This window comes from Notolabrus celidotus, chromosome 6 (genome assembly GCF_009762535.1).
Source record: "Notolabrus celidotus isolate fNotCel1 chromosome 6, fNotCel1.pri, whole genome shotgun sequence".
In the NCBI taxonomy this organism is placed as follows: Eukaryota; Metazoa; Chordata; class Actinopteri; order Labriformes; family Labridae; genus Notolabrus; species Notolabrus celidotus.
This window is the reverse complement of record NC_048277.1, coordinates 13,437,189-13,459,029: the sequence shown is the minus strand read 5'-3', so window position 1 is coordinate 13,459,029 and position 21,841 is coordinate 13,437,189. Positions and strand designations below refer to the sequence as shown.

Below are 21,841 nucleotides of genomic sequence, written 5' to 3'. Positions count from 1 at the left end.
TGAAGAAATTCACAGTAGAGGGTACACCTAAACCAAGATGAGTGCTCAGGATGGAGTGTCTTAAAATTAGCTAAATTACGTGGCAGACTTTGCTCCGTCTGCAGATAACTATAGCCTAGCTTGCGTGCTGTTTCTCTGGGCAGTTTCTCATTGAAGGGGCCGAGCTGACGATCATCCATTGTTTCTTATTCGATTAGTCACATGTAATTCATACACACCCACATTGAAAAAACTGAAATACCCCTTTAAGCATCAGCTTCACTTTCCAGACCTTTAGACTGCATTCACCTCTTATTAACAGTCTATGACTCTAATCCCTGGAGTACATTCTTAAAGGACAGTCAGCTTTTTAAAAACATGTAGTGGCTCTGACTTTTAACCAACAATTGAAGTCTGCGGCCTGAAGCTTTGGTTTGTTGTTGTGGCTTATGTCAGCGGTTAATTTCTGTCAGCTGAGGCTGTGTTTTCCTACTGTGGAATATCCAGTGTCCTGTATCCTGTTTCTTCAAACAGCTGAAAGACCTTTGCAAGAAGACTGCCAAACACCCCCCTCCCACAGCACAGGAAATGTCACAATCCTACAGGAAGTCAGAAGCAACTGCCTCTCCTGACAGGAAATTTAACAAAGGAGATAGTCCTGAGGGCTGCAGTCATCGAGCTTAAGAGAAAAGGTCAGTTCTGCTGGAGTTTAGCTTCGGCACATTGGATGGAAAAATGACTTACGGTGTATTTTCTGATAAAAACACATTCACAACCATCAATACTCTTCTTTGAGTGAAAATAATGTACTCTCTGAATACAAAGGGACAATTATTTACCTTAACTGAGTGTTAAAACTACTTACAGAGTGCAAGGTTACGTCCATCCTTAAAAATCATTAGTGTGTGTGTTGCTAAGTGACTGTGTGGTCTGGCTCTTGTTGACTTAACCTAGTTTAAGTCCTCTCACAGATTACAGAGGAGCTGACAGGCAGTAAGAGATAAAGGAAGACAACAGAGAAACTGAGCCTGTCAGATGAGCAAGTGGACAAGCTGGCTAATACTGGGTTCATCACATTCAGGAACTTTCCTCTTTAAGTTCCTGATTAATCATCCTGTTGTGTTGTCAAAGCAGTTCACTGTCTCTGTGAGTACATCTAGATAAGAAATGACAACTTTGAAGTCGAAACCTGGTTACAGTCAACAGACTATGCTGGATAAGAAGCCTACATCAAACACTTTTATCTTTATTTATTTTTGTAAAAGTGTTTTTTAGATATCTGTGAATAGAGACTAACTAAGGAAAAACAGCAACACTTTTCCAGTAATGGAGTCACGGAGATAATCTTCAAGGTAACCAACATGGAATGGAAAACCAAATCACAGAAAAAAAACTATGGTCGTCATTGGGGCCATGCATGTTTAGTTGACGTAACAATTTGACATCAACAGATTTACTGCTCAGTTAAAGGTGACATATCATGCAAAATCGACTTTTTAATGGTTCTCTACCTGATATATGTTTCCCTGGCATGTCTACAAACCCCCCGAGAATGAAAAAAATCCATTCTGCCTCTGTTTTGATTTCTCCACCTTTCTTTAAATGTGTGCTGAAACGAGCCGTTTCAGACTTCTGTGTTTTTGTTACGTCACAACGACATCCAGTCTTTAACAGAAGTCAGAGCTTGGAGCTTGTTCAGCCCATAGACTGTATAAAATACAACTCAACTCCTCCTCCGTTTTTCATTCCCTGCACACATGTGTGCTAACAAGGAGCTTAGGAGGGAGGCATGCTAGTTGTAGGCTGTCTTAATAAACACAAAGGTCAGTTTTACTCCCCACGTCTGCAGATTTGAAGATCTAGTGGATAATTTTTATTATTCATGGAAAAGTGCTAGCGCTAGTTAGCATAGCCACATAGCTACATGTTCGTAGCTGTGTACCAAGACACACATCAACATACTGACAAATAAAACAACAAGAAACACTAAACTTGTGACCAATCGTTCAGAAAGGTCCTGCTGCAGGCGCCTCTCCGTCAGGATCAGATTCTGGATCAGATTCAGAGGGTTGAAGTAACGCTATCTGTGAGCAGCCGTGTATATTCAGCCAACATGTAAACATTAGATCAACTTGCTGGAGAGCCGACGCACATCCACTTCCTGAGGGGGCGTGGTCAGAGAGAAAACAGAGTGTTCTGAGGAGGACTGAAGAAGAGGGCTTTTCAGGAATGCCAAAATCTGATTTCAAAGTGTTTTTTTGAGCATAAACTTTAAAGACATGTTTTGGGGACCTCTTAGACCAATATATATTGATGAAAAGAGCGTAATATGTCACCTTTAAATGAATACATTTTTTCATGGTAGGCCTGAAAATCCCAGTCCTATGTTGTATCTTAGCTGTAACGCAGCGGTCTGCCACTAGCTGAGGCTGTAGCTCAGGTTAATGACTATACTACCATAATGTTTTAATGCTCTACTACCCAGATGTAAACAAGCACAGGTGACAGATGATATCTCATTGCACAGTTTGGCAGTATTATAATTGGTAAAATAGATCTGGTCAAAACAATATACAACTACTCAATACCAAACGGCAACCTCCAGTCTAAAAATATGAGTCAAATGCAGATGTGCTAAAAACTTCAGTTCATCGAGGAGCCGCTTGATGCTGGCTCCGGAAGTACCGGAAACCACATACACACCAATTCAAACAGCCCGATCTTTACAGCAAAAATAAACATGTTTACAGCCTGGTACGAAAGATGATTGTAGTCTGGATAGCTCATTTCTCGATCGGCACACACTGTAAGGGGGGTGACATTTTTTCTAACGCAGCAATTTCGAAGATATTGCGATTACGAGTCTTCCAATTAGAGGCACAGCTGACTTGACTGACAGGCAGGAACACTGTAGCTGTTGGCTAGGAGGCTCAAAGCCCGCCTCTTTATGTTACAATTGCTCGACAGCAGCAATATGGCTGCTGCAGCGATTGGCCTCAAAACAGCGCTTTAGAAACAGATGAGTGACCTCATGGATACTACGTCCATATTTTATACAGTCTATGCTCAATACTCATACGTAACCAGCACAGGCACATTGATGTGAGCTGGTGGTGTCATTGTCTACCTGGAGACTCTGTGATCATGTGTTTAGCTATGTCAAATTAAAAGTGCCCAATTTTGACTGATTTTCTTTGATTTCATACTTTAAGACTGATCAGTGAGATGGAATTTAAATGTTTTATTGAAATGACAGGAAATGAGTATCCCTAATTATCAATGTCAATACTGGTGTCAAATTTCTTTTAACGCTGTTTCTCTGTAATCTGGGCTAAATCAGAAAATCAGAAACACTTTATCACAGGGAGGGAAATTCAGTCATGACAGAGCTCTCATTCACAGGATAAGAATGTCAAAGTATTAATAGAAGAAGGAATAAAAGTATATATAAATATGAATAAAGTAAAATAAAATAAAGATTAAAGAAAACTGAATAAAATAAAACAAAATAAAATAATAAAGAAGTGCAGAATAGTTAGAATGACCTATGTACAAAAGCGCTAAGAATGAAGGACATACATACAAGGATGTCAAAGTAGCAGGGATATTGCACAGTGTATTGCACGGTTATTGTACAGTTAAATCGGATAAAGCCATTTTACAAAGATATACCTGATTAACTTTGTATGCATTACAAACTTCTCAACCTCTCCTCAGTATAAAAACTATGGTTATCATGTGCGTTCTTAAAAGCTGATGAAACAGGCTGCAAGTAATTGTTTTCAACCTGAGGCACCCAGGCACCAGTCCGAGCCGTGCGTGACCTGACTAACAGGTAGTCTAACTGGGCACGAGCCAGCCTCAGGTAGCTGGAAGCTGCAGCCGAGCTAATCCAGGCACACAGATCGTGAAGGCAGTAAAATCAACCAAGCGATGCAGTTGATGTTGTAAACACAAACACAATGGCATTTAGTTTTTGGATGTCCAGAGTAAATTGTAGAAAACTGTGCCCTTAGCCTGAGGCTGAGAAAAACCTTGGTAAAACCAGCCATGGGAACCAAATACATATTGTAATAACAGCCTAGTACACTCTGCAAATGATTGATTGTAAATACACTGCACTTGTCGGGGTGAACTTTATATAACAATGTCATTTTTAGGTCCATACGACAACTTTACTTTAAAAAGAACGATAGCAAAATACACTTTTTGATTTCATCCATTTAAATAAATGACAAGACTGTCATCCGCTGTTATTCTTTTATTTCCCTGCTGTATTCAAAACATACTGAACCTTAACGATGGCGCAATTTTTAGCGTAACTTTATCTCTAAGTCCTACAAAACCAGACACTAACCTTGGAGGTACTCCGTGTCTCTGTCACAGTCTGTGTTCAGACAGGGCAGTGGTAGTCGGCACATTTCTCCCCCTGTCACACCCCGGTGTCGCCTCGGATTTGTAACCAGTATCGTTGTTAAGGTTTAGGAGCTAATCAGCCAGTTTTACATTCAGCTAAAAGATTCATTCAGACTGTAACCAGCTCATCCAGACAGTTAAATCCATCAAAGTGAAAATGTCCATCAGACTGTGCTGTGTTTGGTGTTCCCTACCTGATCCAAACAGTGGTCCAGTCCTGCCCAATGACAACAACAAATCCCAGTCACACCATCTCCCCTGCCATTGATGTTCTCATATAATCACTGAGGGACTGTGGCTCTGCGCCACACACAAAAAAACACACACATATACACACAGCCCTTCATACGCCTCTTTGGTGAGCCAGTGTGTGACACCACGCCTATTGTTTGATGCTCTCTGGTCTCTCTCTCCCAGACCATTCTGGAAAAACTCTGCCTGGGACCCAACGCACGCACACACACATATAAACACACACACTTCGTCCATGTTTCCCTTACACTGCTTTTGCCCTGCTAGCGGGATGACCTGCGGATGGTGATGTTACTTAGTCAGCACAAGATATCTTATCCAATACGAGCCTGACTGTTATGAAAACTGCTTTGCATATTCGTGGTCCCAAAAGGATAACTCATGACATTTTCAAGCCCTGTCAAAACAGACACATGTCCTAGATTATAAAGGTTAGATTGACTCTACTTCTTGTCATGAATATGTTGAAACAAGTGGGTATGTGATCAATCATTTGCTATAGTCCTTTATGGATGATGAGATGCAACAACAATTGACCTAGCAGAGGTAACTGCCAAGCTAGCTGAGGAGACAATATGTTATTTTTGGAGCGAATATTGATGACAGAAGCTTACTCTCAGGAAAACTGACAACAGGTTCAGAAAGCATCCTGTATCAAAACCACAGTTCAGTCTTGTTTTTACCAGCTACGCAAAATCTCTCAGATCAGGCCCTTCCTTTCACACCATAACCTAGAAATTGTCATCCATGCATTCATCAGTTTGTACCGATTAGATTATTGTAACTCACTCTACACCTGCCTAAGCAAACACAACCTCTCAAAACTCCAGTTTGTCCAAAACACTGCTGCCAGACTCCACACACACAACAAGAAAAGGGAACACATCACACCAATTTTAGCCTCTCTTCACTGGTTGCCTGTGGGTTTTAGAATTGATTTTAAGATTTTAACACTCACTTTTAAAGCAATAAATGGACTGGCCCCTGAGTACCTCAGCGAATTCCTTAAAATGTATGTCCCCAACTGCTGCCTGAGATCCTCCGACAGGTCCCTCTTGGAACTTCCAAGGGCGCAGTTAAAAACTAGAGGCGACCGGGCCTTTGCAGCCAGGGCGCCGTCACTCTGGAATGACCTCTTTTAAAAACACTTTTTATATTGTGCTTTTGCTTCTTAACTCATCACTGACTTTTTAATTTCTGCATGTTTTTTATTAATGTCTTTTAATTAACTCATTTTAGCTCTCCTTACCTTTGTCATGTGCTTTTGTGTTTTATCACGCTATGTCTTGCACTCTGTAAAGCACTTTGTAAACATGTTTTTAAAAGGTGCTATATAAATAAAATGCATAATTATTATTATAAGTTTTTCTACCCCTAACTTGTTGTCAAAGATGGAATGCAGAGGTGAAAAATGCAGAGGAGTATCCCAGAGAAAATGCAGCCACACAGAAAGAAAACACTGGCACAACTAATTACAACTTGACCTTTTTTTTTAAGCGCTCTGATCCATGATAAAAAAAGAGCCAGACAAGAAAAAAATAAATAAATAAAACTACATAAAGGAAGACTGACAGAAAGTATGCCAAGCCTGACCAACTTCTAAGCATCACTGGGTCCCCACAGTTCAGGCTCTATTAACAGCAAACTTGTTTGGTCTACTTGAGGCGATTGCTTCATCAAAATCCCATTTGGTGGATGTGCTTGTGTGTGTGTATATGCACCCTTGGGAAATTGGGCGTGTGTTTCTCCGACATGTAAGGAATGTAAAACCAAGAAAGGCCGGCAAGTCCAGGAACACACACACAGCGTGAATGAGGGAAAAACATGCACTTGAGTCAAGAATAATAATGACACTGACAGGCTTAAAAGAGCGGCTACTGTAACAGCCGGAGATATGGTGTACGCTCTGAAGATGAGTAAAGAAGGACGCAGTCAGATGTGGCAACTTACAATATTCTTACTACTCAGATACCAATCTAATGTTGAACATATCACATATTTGTTACACACCACAACTGCTGCTGGTATTTCGGCACAGATAACTTTATACAGTACATACTTAAGGGTTGAAAATTATATTACCATGAGCTCTGTTCAGTGTGATGGCAGGATAATATCATTTGGAATATTAGAATAACATTGAGGGGTTTATATTCCTCAGTTTCAGATGAAGTCTTTCCTCTTATAGCCTTGGATCTCAGAGATGTGACTTCCGTGAATTCGCTCACTGTCCCATGTGAATACACAAATGACTCGAGGCTTTTCCTGCTGAGACACAGACGACACTGGATGGATATTAAGCAAGGTGAACAAAGGGTCAGTCCTGAGTAATCCTCTTTGTATCATCACAAACACTTCATATGGCGTGACAGTTTAACCTCAACAACAGAGGCCTCAACATTAAGTGTAGAAAACACAGTTCCACTTCAGGTCCCTCCCTCCATCATGTGACTCCATATAGGAAAAGGAAATCCAGCACGGGAGTCGCATCCTGCAGGGAGGGCAAGGCCGGGGAAAGACTCCAGCAAATGATGGCTGAATTGAGTCACAGGAATAACCCCACAGTTCTACAGTACAGCCCTGCCCACTCGCTTCAGGAAAAGGATGCTGATGCTATTGTCAGGTTGAAGCGGCTTTAGCAGTTTGGTTAAAGTTATGTTATTGTTGAGTGGTTTATAATTAATCTGCATCAGTGACAGTATAACCATGAGATGATTATGTAACTTTGACAACAACTGAAGCAGACCCTGAGCTCAGTTTGACGGTCCACGCATCACAAGTGATATGGCTCACCCCGAATAAGGCCCAACAGCCTACAACTAACATTTTCCTAAACTTTTGTAATTATATTCCATTAATCCATCCTATCCTTCTATTTCTGTTTAGAGTGCTGGAGCCAATCCAAGATGTCATTGGGCGAGAGGCGGGGTGCACCCTGAACAGGTCACCAATCAATTGCAGGACTGACACATAGAAACATCCACTCACAGTCACATTTACACCTAAAGGCAGTTTTAGAGCCACTTAAACAAGCATGACTTTGAACTGTGGGAGCAAGACGAGTACCCCGAGGAAACCAAGGCATGCACAAGAAGAACATGCAAACTTCATACAGATAGGCCCCTGTCCTGCCCAGGGATTTGAACCAGAAACCACACCACTGTGCAGCCCCTGTACTCATATGAGAGTCTTGATCAATAGACAGTCACAGCTCCATAAACACGGTTCATCATCAGGCTGTAGCAGTCCTGAGGGTACTGGGTGAAAAAGAGAAAAGCCCTTTGCTGTGAATAAACAAAGTCACAAGCCACTCTTCCCACAAACTGAATTGTGAGAGAGTGGCTGAAAATTCTCATGTATTATGATGAGATTGCACTGAAATGTGTGAGTGTTTACAAGAAAAGATGCTAAATCTGGTCAAAATCTGTTCTTAACATCTGATTCTTGTCAAAGATCCACAGCTATAAAAACATCAGTGACAGTTGTTGTTGCTTCAACCAGTTCAGAACTAGCAGCAAAAGGCTTCTGCGTTTGCAGTAAGGTGTTTTTTTTCTTAGTTGTATTGATGTTCATCTTCCTGTGGTTCTGTTTCAAATGCGCTAACAAGTGTTGAAACTACTACTACTGAACAAAGTCTGCATACAACTTTTGTGTTATCCACTTCGTCTTTGTCGATCATTGTATTTCAGCGGGACTGAAGTGTTGCCAAATCAGAGACCTCTATGATAGCAAGGCTTTCTCAAGCTCTCTCCTTTCAATTGTTGTGGCTTCCATGATGGATTAGACATACTCAGTCTTCCAGTCTATGTGGGAACCCACAATTTAAGTACTTTTGTTCCATACATATTCAGATACGCATCTGGACTGTACCGAAAGTCCTGCACCAAAAACAGTCCAGTAGAATGTGTACCATCAACCCCTACATTGTACTTATCCTGAGAACTGCCTGCCATGCTAAAAAACACAAAGTTAATACAGTATAAATGAATTATTTGTTATGTTCTCATGTGTAACTGTAATACAAAATGTATTGTCAAAAGTTGATATCAACTAAATCAACATTTCCTACGTAGCTATGATTGAAAAATACTTAAATCACCTAAATTATAAAACACATTTAGGACCTACTCAAGTTTTCTAGCAGAGCCTGAAAGATTTCTGCAAATCCAAAAGAAGACAAGTTGCACCCATACAACTACGTTTTCATAAGATCTGTTATTTATGACAGAGTGCATGGAATAAAGACATTTTTTACACTCACTTTAAAATTCTGTTTCATCATGTTGCTAACTTCTCCAAATTGTGGATTGATGCGGAGATAAGGAAGTACTCTCAGAATGACAAATATCAACAATATCGAAATAATGTGGGCTGCGGTGGCTCAGTGGGTAGAGTCGGTTGTCTATCAATCGGAAGGTTGGCGGTTTGATCCCAGCTCCGGCAGTCGCATGCCGAAGTGTCCTTTAGCAAGACACTGAACCCCGAATTGCTCCCTCTGTTATTCAGAGGAGAGATTCAATTAGATTAGCTAATACTGATGGACCCTCATTACATAGCAGCCTCTACCATCAGTGAGTGAATGGGTATGAATGGGTGAATGTGACAAGTAGTGTAAAAGTGCTTTGAAAGGTCAGAAAGACTAGAACAGCACTATTTAAGTACAAATCAATTTACCATTTACCAATAACCTCAGTTAATCAATCAGATAGATACTGTATGCCAAAAAGGTTACCAACATCCTTGTCTTAATGACATTATAAAGATGCATGTTCAGATAGATTGACTTCATACTACACACAATCTCTAAATCATATAAATCATTCTATGAATGCAGCTATAAGTAAAACAATGTGACATCTGCATTAACAGAAGACTAACTGGTAACTTAAATGTATCACTGGGTTCCTCAAACTGTTGTTATGGAAGTTATGTTGAGCTTTTGCTGCTGCGGGGACTTCCTGTTTACATTGCAAACATGTGCTTCTCAACAAGCTATTTATACATGATGGAGATTGTAGGACATTCCTGTGTTTTAAATCCAACCTGACTCATAAAGTCAATAGTTTAAATAAATTGCTGCTAGTAACAAACGTAACAACTTATCAATGCATTAACAGACAGCTCACGTAACACAGTCAAGAGCCAGGCTGGAATAACTAACTTCCTTTTTCAAGTTCATTTTTATTTGCTGTTTTGGACACTCAGCACTTCTTCCATGTGTTATGGCAAGGTCAGCATGAAGTGTATTTCCATGAATCACATTAGGGTAACACACACACAAACACACACACACATACACACTGTCAAATTTTAACCTGGCATTCACTATTGACCGACCCTACTTTGTCTGTCTCAAACACTGGGTGTGATAATAATCATGCAGAACTTCAGGTTTAAGTTTGGAAGAGTTTTGAAAAGGGATTCTGTTAAAATTAAGCTTGGACCCCATTTTTACTTGTTTTGGTTTCTTAATGACAAAGAGGTTCAAGATTTTTTGTATTTTTTGGGAAGATTGCAGCGATGAAACTGACTGTGATAAAACTTTGGCAAATATATACCATCAGACGTTAGTCCACCTGTGGTTGGACTTAAAGTTTTTGCCACTGACAGGTTCAGATTGTTATAGCATTCATACAACCTCAACTCCATAATAGTTGGGACCCTGAGAAAATGTGATGGTTTGTAAATCATTTGAACCCTATATTTCAGTTACAATAATGCAAAGACATCAAATCAAATATTGAATTTTGTTATGGAAACAATCAATATTTCTAATTTCAAATTTGATGTCAGCAGCATGCTTCAAATATTTGGGACAAGGACAAAGAAAAAAATGAAAAATTGAGTAATGCAAAAAACTAACATCCAGAGGAACAACACAACTAATTACATTCATTAGCAACAGGTCGGTACTTTCACTGGGTGTAAAAAGAGCATTCTAGAAAGACTGAGTCTCCTAGAAGTAACTATAGGAAGAGGTTCACCACTCTGTGAGAGACTTGGTGGAGAATACTTCGGTGATTTCATGAAAATGTTCCTCAGGATAAAACAGCACAGAATTTTAGGGATGCACCGATCCAATCCTGGTATCGGGTCTCGGCTAGATCGGGCTCAAAAAGCTAGATCGGATATCGGTGCCAAGGGGCCGATTTATAGTGCCAAACCATATGGCAGATCTATTAATCTCAGTTCTATGCTTCTCTGTGTTTAAAATAGCCATGTGCATCTCCTACGTCATCAGCGCCAGTCTGTGCATTTTTGCCCAGCGGAGCATGATGGAAGATAACTACAGAGGCTCTGCAGTTTAGGTGCATGCTTCTTTTGCTAACAACTCCGCCGGAAACTTGCAACATGTGCAGTGGTAATGTTTCTTATCCACTGCTGAGGTTTACAGTGGAATTGTAATATCTGTTGGATATGAAGATTAACTCACCAAACTGCTGGTTCACATTTATAATCTCTTGAGTAATGATACTGTCAGTTTTAAATTGTTTATTTTGTTTTGGTTTACAAAGTCAGAAATTCCTGAAGTTGCCAAACATGATTCTATCCTCACATTAAGGAATAGAGATTGTTAAATCAATACCAGGATCGGACCGGCTAGAATCGGTATCGGCAGATACCATAGCCCAGGTATCGATATCGGTATCGGGACCTAAAAAGTAGGAGAGGTGCAACCCTACAGAATTTGAGGATTCCATTAACTACGGTTCATATTATCATTGAAAAATTCATGCCAGTTAAAATCATATATAAAGAGGAAGCCAAATGTAAACATAATCTAGAAATACTGGTGACTTTCTAGGACTGAGCCCATTTAAGATGGACCGAGGCGATGGTCCTGTTGTCTGACATGTCAAAGTTTGACATTCTTTTTGGAAATCATGGACACCGAATCCTCTGCTCTAAAAAGGGGAGGGGCCAACCAGCTTGTTAACAGAACACAGATCAAAGCCAGAATCCAGGATGGTAAAGGAACACATAAAGAAACAAACAATGTCCATGGCATGGCTAGTTAACATATCAAGGAAGGCACCATTCATTAATGCTGAACGATACACGTCAAACAGCATTTTGGAAGTATCACAACAACATAGCTCTGTAGTAGAAGAGTCCAAGTGCCAAACTGACTTCCCTACAGTTCTGACTTGTCACACATTGGAAACAAGGCTGAGTGGCAACAGGTTTGTAGATGAGTGGGAAAGAAAGGGAAACTGGCAGATAAATCTAAAGAGAATTAACGGCAAAGTGTTTTGATACCCACTGAACCAGAGATCTCTCACATGTGAACATGATGAGCCAAAAAGTTATTGAAGCACTTTACTGAATCACAGTTTTTGCTAAAATAGTAAAATATAAATATATTAGAGGTTGCCTTTATGTTGTTTTCTTTTTTTGGTTGAACTTTCCCACCAATAGCTCAGAATAAGTAACAAACCTGTTAACCAGCAACTGTGAGAAATCCTGACAAACAAAGAGTTAATGATTAGAAAGCAGCTCATCTCACTGAGCTGCACTGCTTCATACCTCCATATCCACTGTACATATTGGCTCTGGTGTTCAGGCTTTTTTTCAGCGATGAGTCCACCCAATCCAGAAACAAACGCTCAGTCCTCGCTCCAAGTGGTGTCTCAGTCCTTTCTGATGTCTCACTTTTCTTTCTTTTCTACTCACTCTTTTTGGAAGCTGCTTCACTTCTTTTTCTCTATCCTGGTCTATTTCCTTTTTTCTCTTCCCCCATGTCCACTGTCACAGTTGGTAATCCCTCGTCCACCCACCTACTGATCCCCTCTGTCTCTCCAACACACTGATAAGAAGAGGAGGGGGGGGTGTAGAGGGAGGGGGAAGAGAAACCTAAAGCAGCGCTCCCTCCTCTTCTTCCCTGATGACATCACTGCTTTTCCTGCTCCTCCTTCTTACTGCTGAACATATTGTTTCTGACCACAACAAATCAGTCTTTACCCAGCGTCCTTTCAGTGCCAAGAGATGGCACAATACACACATCCAGAACAAACATGAACACACACTCTCAGTTCTTCTGAGGATCTAAAGGCTCAGTATTTAGAGAAGACTTTGGAGTGTGTTAGCCATGAGAGCCTCAACACTGCCAGAATCCAGCACACAACTAATGGAAAGACACACTGCAAGAGCATGAACCAAAATTATATGGTCTTACAGGTAGACTAAAAACTGATGCGTTTACAGTCACACTATTATTTAATTTCTGTGACAAAATTATGCCATCATTAAACATTTATAACATTGGCATGCCTTTAGGATATTGCTAGCAGATCAACTTACATAAGGTGACAAAATACAATCAGGGTGTTTTTTTAAAGTTATATTTTGGGCTTTTTTGCCTTTATTGATAAGACAGCTGAAGAGAGACAGGGGATGTGGGGAGCAGAGAGTGGGGGAAGACATGCAGCAAATGGTCACGGCCGGGAGTCAACTGTAGCCTCTGTATGTGGGGCGCTTAGACCGCTAGTCCACCAGCGCCTCCAACAGGATGTTTTTAATAAAACACTTTGAAAATAGTTTTTGCTAACTTTCATAGTGACAATTTTGAAAGTAGCTATTACGTTAGGGCCTGCTAACATGACGGAAGCCTGTTTAACAACAAAACAAATTACTGTAAAATTCAGTGGCTAGATGCACTTTTAATTAGTGGTTGACCAATATTGTTTTTTCAAAGGCAGATGTTGATCCTGATAATTAGAGAGCAGATTGGCCGATAGCTGATATATATAATGCCAATATCACATTGTTGTTGTTGTTGTTGATTTGCATTTGATAACATATAACAATTTAAAATGAATAACAAATGAGATACAAAAATGCTGAGCTTGAATGTATACCTTTAAAAAAAAAAATTGTGTTGGATCGATAAAATATTGCCACAAAGAACTTCTGCATTTCTCTCCATATTGAGCCAAAAAGTGAGCTAGACTGTTTGAAATCTGGACTTTGTTGTGTGTGTTTTATTTCCTCTGCATCAGCAGGTTAATTATGAAAAAAAGGTAATGTTGAGTTAACAGCACAGGTCTCCGAAAAATCTGATTCATGGGATCCAAAGGCTAAAAAAAAACATCCCCAAACGTTCAGCTGAACCATTTTGTATAGATGGATGAATCTGCAGCAGTTTATGAAATGCTCAACATGTCAAATAAATATAGATGTTTTCCTTTTGTTCAAGTTTTCTCTTGGATTGAATGTGGTGTTGTTTTGAACTGTATTGGGCTCTAAAGCTAGTCTTTAAAGTAAAAGTCCTATATTTTTATCAAAGATTGCAGGGACCACTGATGAAGCAGGGATTCCAAAGCTGAACATTGCTTAACTTGTGTTGTATTTTTTTATTTATAATAAATTATTATATAAGTATTATTATACTAGAAGGCTTCTAAAATTAAACGTCAACAGAAGCTTTAAATAACCTTTTTTTTTTAATCTTAAAATTTGCTGTTTATCTGATTTTTCTAGAAAGCTTGAATCTTTATCTTTTACCAGGGGCCAAGCTGTGCCCCTTGTCCATAGACAAAAAGAAATCCACATTGTGTTAAAAAACCTGATGTGGAGAGCAGAGATAGTGTTTACCTAACGTTTGTTAATGAATAGCAGAACAGCTGCTATTCAACCTGCACTGATACAGATGAGGCACAAACAGTATGCTCTTTCACCAAGAACTACACACCCTTACACAAGGATGATATCAGGGTATTTTGACACTGATCTACAGAATAGAACAGGTGAAGATATAAAGAGTGATGATAATTAAACACAGCAGCTGCTGCTCTGCTGGTTCATCATGAACAGCTTTAAATACTTCTGATATCTAGCCTGAAATGATCAAAATAACATTATGATCTATGAGTAGAGGTTCTGAATAAGTATCAACAAAGCTCTCTCCGGCTCTGTATACAGCAACAGCACATGTGATAATCAGCATCATAAAGAGCTTTACATTTGTGTCGTCTGAGTCAGATCAGAGGGAGAAGGAGCCACTTTGGCCTTTAATACTTGGCCCATGCTCACTGAGCGCAGACAGCTGTGAAGCTTTGTGACTTTTCTCATGACTGGATTGCCTAATTTTTTCATTACTACCAAAACAATACCCAATTTAAACCCAACATCAGGGAATTTTACATAAACTGAGATGGAAGCATCTAAGACTTAGTGTTTAACTTATTTCTAACACTTTTTAGATGCTAACTGTTATATTTGACCAGAGCCTATGTTACATAGTTAGAGGGTTCTGGATTTGGGTTATCTGGCCTGGTGTTGAGGACAAAACTTAGCTTTCTGTGTTTCACTGAAGCAGCACTAAATGAGAGAACATGTCTGCCAAGAGGGCTGATAGTGACAGCAGTATGCAGTGGGCATGTCTCATTGCAGCATGCTCTTGTTTTGGTAGAGGAAATGGAGAATGCTGCAGAACACAATTTAAAAATCTGGACAAAAGCTCTGCAGATGGTTAAATCTATTTTGTTCACAGTGTATGCACTATATAGAATTTCATCAAACCCAAATTGTAAGTCAAAGCTACATTGGAGTAGGGCTGGGCGATAATTCAATAACGATAATTGTCGTGATATATTTACTCAATATAAATATAACAAATGTTCAATAAAAATTTGATATAAATAAATCTGTAATTACACCCCCCACCCCATTGAACGGCCAATCATGCCACAGGGTGAGGGGTAAGCGGGCTAAGAGACATTTAGAGCGAATGTAAACAGCTGAAAGAGAAAATCAGCTCAAAGCAGAATCGTTAGTCTATCACTGTGTCCACTCGGTGTCAACTATTAACTTAATATACTTCATTAAATATTCATGCTGTGGGTAAAGAAAGAGCACAGAGACAACTTCTGCTGTGCATTTCTAACACGTCCAATATCCACCGCAACCACCGTCACAATCTCATCTTACACAAAAGACCTGCTTCTTGTTAACACCGTCAAAAATGAGGGATTCAAGAAGCTTATCAGAGAATGAAATCCAAATACAAGCTAACAACTTTAACTCAGGACTAAAAATCTGCCTTTAAGTATACCTGAAATATTGATTTGATATTTATCGTGATAATTATCGATATCAGCTGTTATTTGATCGTGATAACATCTTTTTCAATATTGCCCAGCCCTACATTGGAGGGACTTTCAACAATGTTAAAGAATTAGAATCCAGACATCAGCCCAGCCCATTTGAAGAATAAAAAAAGTCAAATCTTACTGGTTATTGCAATCAACATGATGTTCTCAGTGATGTTTCAAGTCAACAAAGCAGCCTAAGTTGGGTTGTAAGTTAGTTTGTTGATTTTCAGATATGGAATGAATACTCTACTACAGATGCATCAGGGCAGCATCAAGTCACTGCTCAGAGATCACCTCCTGCTGCTGTTCTGCCAAAAGAAATGCTTTTCAGATAATGTTTTGGCATCAGAATTAAGTGTTTTCTTATTTTTATTCCAGACAGGGTTTGCATTTAGTAATCATAGTTTGCCACTGCAATTCAATTATACTAATATCTGAAAACCCATTTCATCTCATTAAGTTGAATCTTGGTTATACTAGAACAGGGGTTCCCAAACTTTTCAGCCCCCAACCCCTAAAATATTGGTGCCAAAGACTCGCTACCCCGACTGTCCCTCTAAGTGATTTAATGTGGCTTTATTTAGCTAGTCTGCAGCAAATTAGCCTACCTATATGAGTTTACTGTGCCATTATGAATTAACCTGCTGCTACTGATGATTGATAATGAACTGTTCACTAACCGTAAACTTAGGAGTCATCTGACAATAAAGAAAGGCAGAAAACTCATTACATTTTCTATTTTCAAGGTTTTATTTAAAGTTTAGCTACTATTTTTGTCAAAATTTTTTACTATAATGGGTAAAATGTACTATTTTTAGATTACTTACAAAAAAAACATTCTGGAAGACATCTCACGACCCTCCATTTTTGTCTCGCGACCCCCCAGGGGGTCCCGACCCACACTTTGGGAACCCCTGATCTATAAGACTAATGAGTAACACTTAATGAGGAAGTACCAGATTTTTGAACCTGTCCCCAATTTATAAATATTCTGGTGTTTCATTAAAATTAAACAAATAAAAAAATAGAAATGACTAATAGGTTAAGTATAGTTTGGTTTAATACAGATTTAGTCAGCAGCCTTGAAACAGGCTGTAATGGCTGAAAGTTAATAAATGCTGAAGGCAAATATTCCCAAGTAAGTACGCCTGCTAAAAGTGTTTATTTCACCACTGACAGTATCAGATTATTTACAGTGTCTGACAACATTACAGAAAGGATCGTTCAGACATTTTTCTTTTATTTCATGAATCTATTGTTAAACAGAAACACTTGTTATAATCCCTCACTTTAAAGCTAACAGACTCCATTGACAAACAGAGCATTGGAGTTATTGCTGCACTCATCAGGCTACATTGATCCTCAACCGTCTTCTATTTCACTCCAACATGTTTTGTCAAAGGATCAATATTCACATTAGGGATGAATGAAACCGTTCAATGGAACACGTCTAGTCACTGAGACATGTTTGTGGGCAGTGTGCATGTATCTCACCTGACTGGAGTATTTCATTTGTAACAGTGATTCTTTTAGTCTTTGTGTTTAGAGCACAGTCTGCCTAACACAGAATTCACACACTTAGCACACCCTCCCACCTGCTGCTTTAAATTAAACCTGTCTCCACTTCTTCAATAAACCTCAACCGTTTTCAGCTGAGTCATCGGCACAAACACACTCCTCCTGAAATGAAACCCCATTCCTCGCATTCCTGTCATATCTTTAATACCCCAACGGCCCAGGTACGCTAGCTCCCCCTCAGTTTTCTCCTTCACCTTCCTCTGACACTGCTTTGGACTTTCCAATTTGTTTCTTCTTGTGCATATGTGTCCTAAGCTTAGAGTTTAAGGTGCTCTGTAAAGTTTCTTGTAAACAGACAGGGGTCATGTTTAACTAGAGTGTTACTTGAGAGAAATGCACGTATCCTTCAGTTTCAAAAGAGTATTCAAAATGCGTTATCTTCTTTTTAAAATTTATTTTGCAGTTGGTCTATCACAGTATAAGATATCTTTACTTGTACATAATTTTCTGGTTACAGATAACAGACTGATGATGATGATGATGTGGGGAGCAGGGGCAGTGTTGAGTCCTCCCTCTGCTGGCGTGTTGAAGGTTGCTACAGTTAATAAAGCCACTGCAGCATTTTGAATCAAAGAAACATATAATAACACTGACATTAGCCACTCACTACTATTTGTTATCGCTCTAGATGAACCTGAGGTTGTTATTCTGACAACAAGCTTTCTGAAAGCTGTTTTTGTCGTGTTTTTCTGCCTGTTTCAACAGATAAAAATGTGATCATTTGTCTAAACCAGCAGTAAAAAAAAAGTGTATTGGTCAGTGTGATGGTAGATCAATGAAAGGATTTCTGTTAAAGATTTCATTGCCTTATTTTCAGTCCTTCAAGAAAATGCCTATTTTCACATTCTGAAACAGAAAGACCTTGAGTCAAACCCCAGTTTCAGTTCCCTACACCCACTCCCATTTACTGTAAATGATGAGCAATTTCTTCCTTCCTAAGTTTACATCACGTCCATGATTCTTATCTTCAGCACATGCTGGCAGCAGTAAGCGGGTAAGACAGAAAGAGAAAGTGAGAGGAAAAAGGGGGGATTTCATAAACAGAGGAATTCAGATAAGTTCACGGTGATGATCGTGGAGGCTGGCACGGCTCAAGACTGAGACAACACCAACCCACTGTCCACACTGAAATCAGCACTGGCACACAAACACACACATCGCTGTAGTCATCCTCATGACACATGTACAGTTATTACACTAGATAGTATTTATATCTTCAGTTGACTATCAACTTACTCATTTCTGTTACTGCTGTTTCGGCTCATGAGTTCAAAGTTTCCACACGAAAGGTAGCACATGATCAGAGTAGGTTCAAGGTTAAGTAAGGTCAATACAGCAGCGGACATCACTAAACCTTTACTTCACAAAGGTCAGGCTCATAGACTGTATAAAATATGGACGTAGTATCCGTGACGTCACCCATCTGTTTCTGAAGCGCTGTTTTGAGGCAAATCGTCGGCGGCAGCCATATTGCTTCTGTTGAGCCAGTGTGACGTAAACAGGCGGGCTTTGAGTCTCCTCGCCAACAGCTACAGTGTTCCCGCCTGTCAATCAAGTCAGCTGTGCCTCTCATCGGAAGACTCGTAATCTCAATATCTTCGAAATTGCCGCATTAGAAAAAAAAGTCACCCCCCGTACACAGTGCGTGCCGATCGAGAAATGAGCTATCCAGACTACAGTTGTCTTTTGTACCAGGCTGTAAACATGTTTATTTCTGCTGTAAAGATCGGCTTTTTTGAATTAGTGTGTATGTGGTTTGCGGTACTTCCGGAGCCAGCCTCAAGCGGATCCTCGATGAACTGCAGTTTTTAGCACTTCCACATTGGACTCATATTCTTAGACCGGAGGTTTGCCGCTTGGTCAGGCTCCAAAGACATGAAATTAAAAACAGACATATTAAAATAAGATAGTTGTAGTAAATATGATATTTAGAGTCTCTGGTTTGTATTTTTTCAGGACTATGCACCATGAAGAGCTGAGTTAGTTTAAAACATTCAGTTACTCTGTTTAACTGACCTCCACTGATGACATCATCAAGGTTATTTTACCATCAAAAAGACTACAAAACAACAGACGTTATAAAATTGTTCCATCAGGTTTGGTTAAAGTCCGAGATCAGAGATAGTAGTTGCTCCATAACTCCATGGTTCGAGAATTGCGTTTGACAGAAGTGCAAAAACCAAAAGGCTTTCTGATGGCAAAGTAAGGTCCTGAAGAGTTTCTATATAAAACAATTACACTGAGAATAGTGCTTTAGCTGGGGTTTGTTTGTCCATTCCTGTACTCCAGCTGATTTCTCTGTTAAGGTAAAACAAAATCAGTGTATCTGTAAAACTTTCAAATTAACCAGCAGAGACCGTACAGGTCAAAAGCTTAACACACAGGTCATGAGTTTAATACAAAGGTCACAGAATCCAGCACACTGCTGAAGCTTTTCCATGTGGCTCTCTGTGTGACCTCTTTCCTTTTCCCTGGATAGATCTATTTTTAACCCTGCTCAGGGAATGTTCAGAGCTGAGCAATGTCCTGCTTCATATTTTTAGAATTTCATACTAAGCAATCATTTAATTAGACCCGGCCTCGACAGGAGTCCATGGACACCACATCATCACATTTATGAGTCTGTTGGATATGAAGATTAAGCTGATAAGTTCATGAGACAGATGGTCTTTGAGGGTTTCTGTGGAAGCTTGCTACTAAAGCCAACAGAGTATTTGTGAGGTGAGACATTGATGTTAGATGTCGAGCCCAACTAGGGCTGGGCGATAAAACAATAACGATAATTATCGGGATATTATTTTTCTCAATATAAATATAACAAATGTACGATAAACGTTGACATATTTAAACCTGTAATTACACCCCCAAACCACTGGAAAGGGAGGGGACGTTAGTGTGTCTTAAATGCTAGTTCTCACCTAACATTAAACAGAAGAGGAAGTTGGCATGGAACAGAATGTAAACACAGCTGAAACGACAGCGACACTGAAGAAAACGCAAAACCTGAAAACATGCTCGACAAGAAAGGCCACTAAACTTCATTAGTGAAGATGTTTTGGCTGTTTACTAGACTAGTAAATCTCAGATACAAGCTAACAAACTGTCTGGTTTCTTCCACCTTCACTCAGGAGAAAAATATATGCCTTTAAAATGATATGAAAGAATGATTTGCTATTTATCATGGAAATGATCGGTAGACTGATATGAAAAATGTTATCGTGATAACATCTATTTCAATATCGCCCAGCAATAAGCCCAACATCTCCCAAAGGTGATCAGTGGGGTTGGGGTCAGGGCTCTGGGAAGACCCTGGAGTTTATGTTTTTAGTGACTTTGTTTTGTCCAGAGATTCACAGTCTGGCAGCATACGCAAAGGGTTTTCCTTCAACTGTTGCTGCAGGGTTGGAAACTCCCAGTTTATCAAAATGTCTTTTCGGATCAACAATACCTTCAACTGAAAATACCATTAGATACACAATGATGGGTTCACAATACGTTTTTGTCATGTTTTTTTAAGGGGGGCAAGTGTCCGAGTTTATGTTCAAACTTTAGAGAAAAGAGAGCCTCGTATAACAGCTATTTGTGGGGGATAATTAAAATATGAAACAATTAACAGTATAAATAATATTTGATCAGTTAGAACCCCAAAGAGAGGTATGAGCTCTTACATGGTCATACTGTTGACTGTTACCTCTCTTTTACTCTCTGTTGGTGAATCCCCAACTCTGAAACATTCTTCATAAGAGACAAATTATGTCAAACAAGGCAGCGCCCTTTCCTGTTTAGAGAGGGTATTGTGATTCATTTTTGTCCCCACTGCTTTCAATCGTCCTGCATAGATACCAATTTTCAATTGTCTCACAAATAGGGAGTGGCAATTGAGAACCAGTTCCAATTGGTTCCAGCTATAGTCATCATTTGCCTTTATGCTGAATGGTTCACAAATCAATGCCTTCCACTTAGATCAGCTTGCCTTGCAAAACAATGATGTCACATAATACTCTGTTACTGCCTCACTTCCTGGTTAGGCAGCTGTAAGGTGTCTGATCAACAGCAGCTGAACAGGAGAGTGAAGACAGCCAGTAGGATCATCCAAACCCCTCTCATCACACTTTTTACAGTCTCTTTTTCCTCCAACCATGTGAAAGTAGGAATAGGAGCATCTGCGCCAGATCTAGCAGGATGCTGCAGCTTCTTCCCCCAGGCAGTTAGGTTGATAAACGTACTCTGCTCCTCCCAACTGAGGGTGCAAGATCTTATCAGTTCTCATCCCTACTCACAAAGTATCATTACATTGGTTATGTCTTCCTGCCTGTATTAAAAGGAGACTTCACTGAAATTAATTGGTGTTTAGACTAAACCCTTGTTACACCAGTATCCACCAAATCTTACTTCAGGTGGGTGACATTCTCTTGGTTTCTACAAACCCAGGTGAATCAGTCAGACTGTGAGATAGTGAAGCAAGACTCATCACTCAGACAACACATTTTGCATTAAAGGCCAGTGTGCGCAAAGATTTGGGA

The 21,841-nt window shown here is 39.6% G+C and overlaps 1 protein-coding gene across 2 annotated transcripts in view; it reads right to left on the bottom strand.

Annotated features, from left to right (window-relative positions):
* Positions 1-21,841, bottom strand: part of ripor1 (RHO family interacting cell polarization regulator 1) — a 61,816-nt gene that overhangs the window by 23,095 nt on the left and 16,880 nt on the right. Inside the window, exon 1 of one of the 2 annotated variants that reach the window (XM_034686230.1) lies at positions 12,175-12,461. The exons of the other annotated variant lie outside the window; for it this stretch is intronic. Within the exon in view, the coding sequence (XP_034542121.1) occupies positions 12,175-12,193 (19 nt within the window). The 5' untranslated portion in view covers positions 12,194-12,461. Of the gene's footprint in view, positions 1-12,174; positions 12,462-21,841 lie in introns of those variants that run through there. 2 annotated transcript variants of the gene reach the window in all.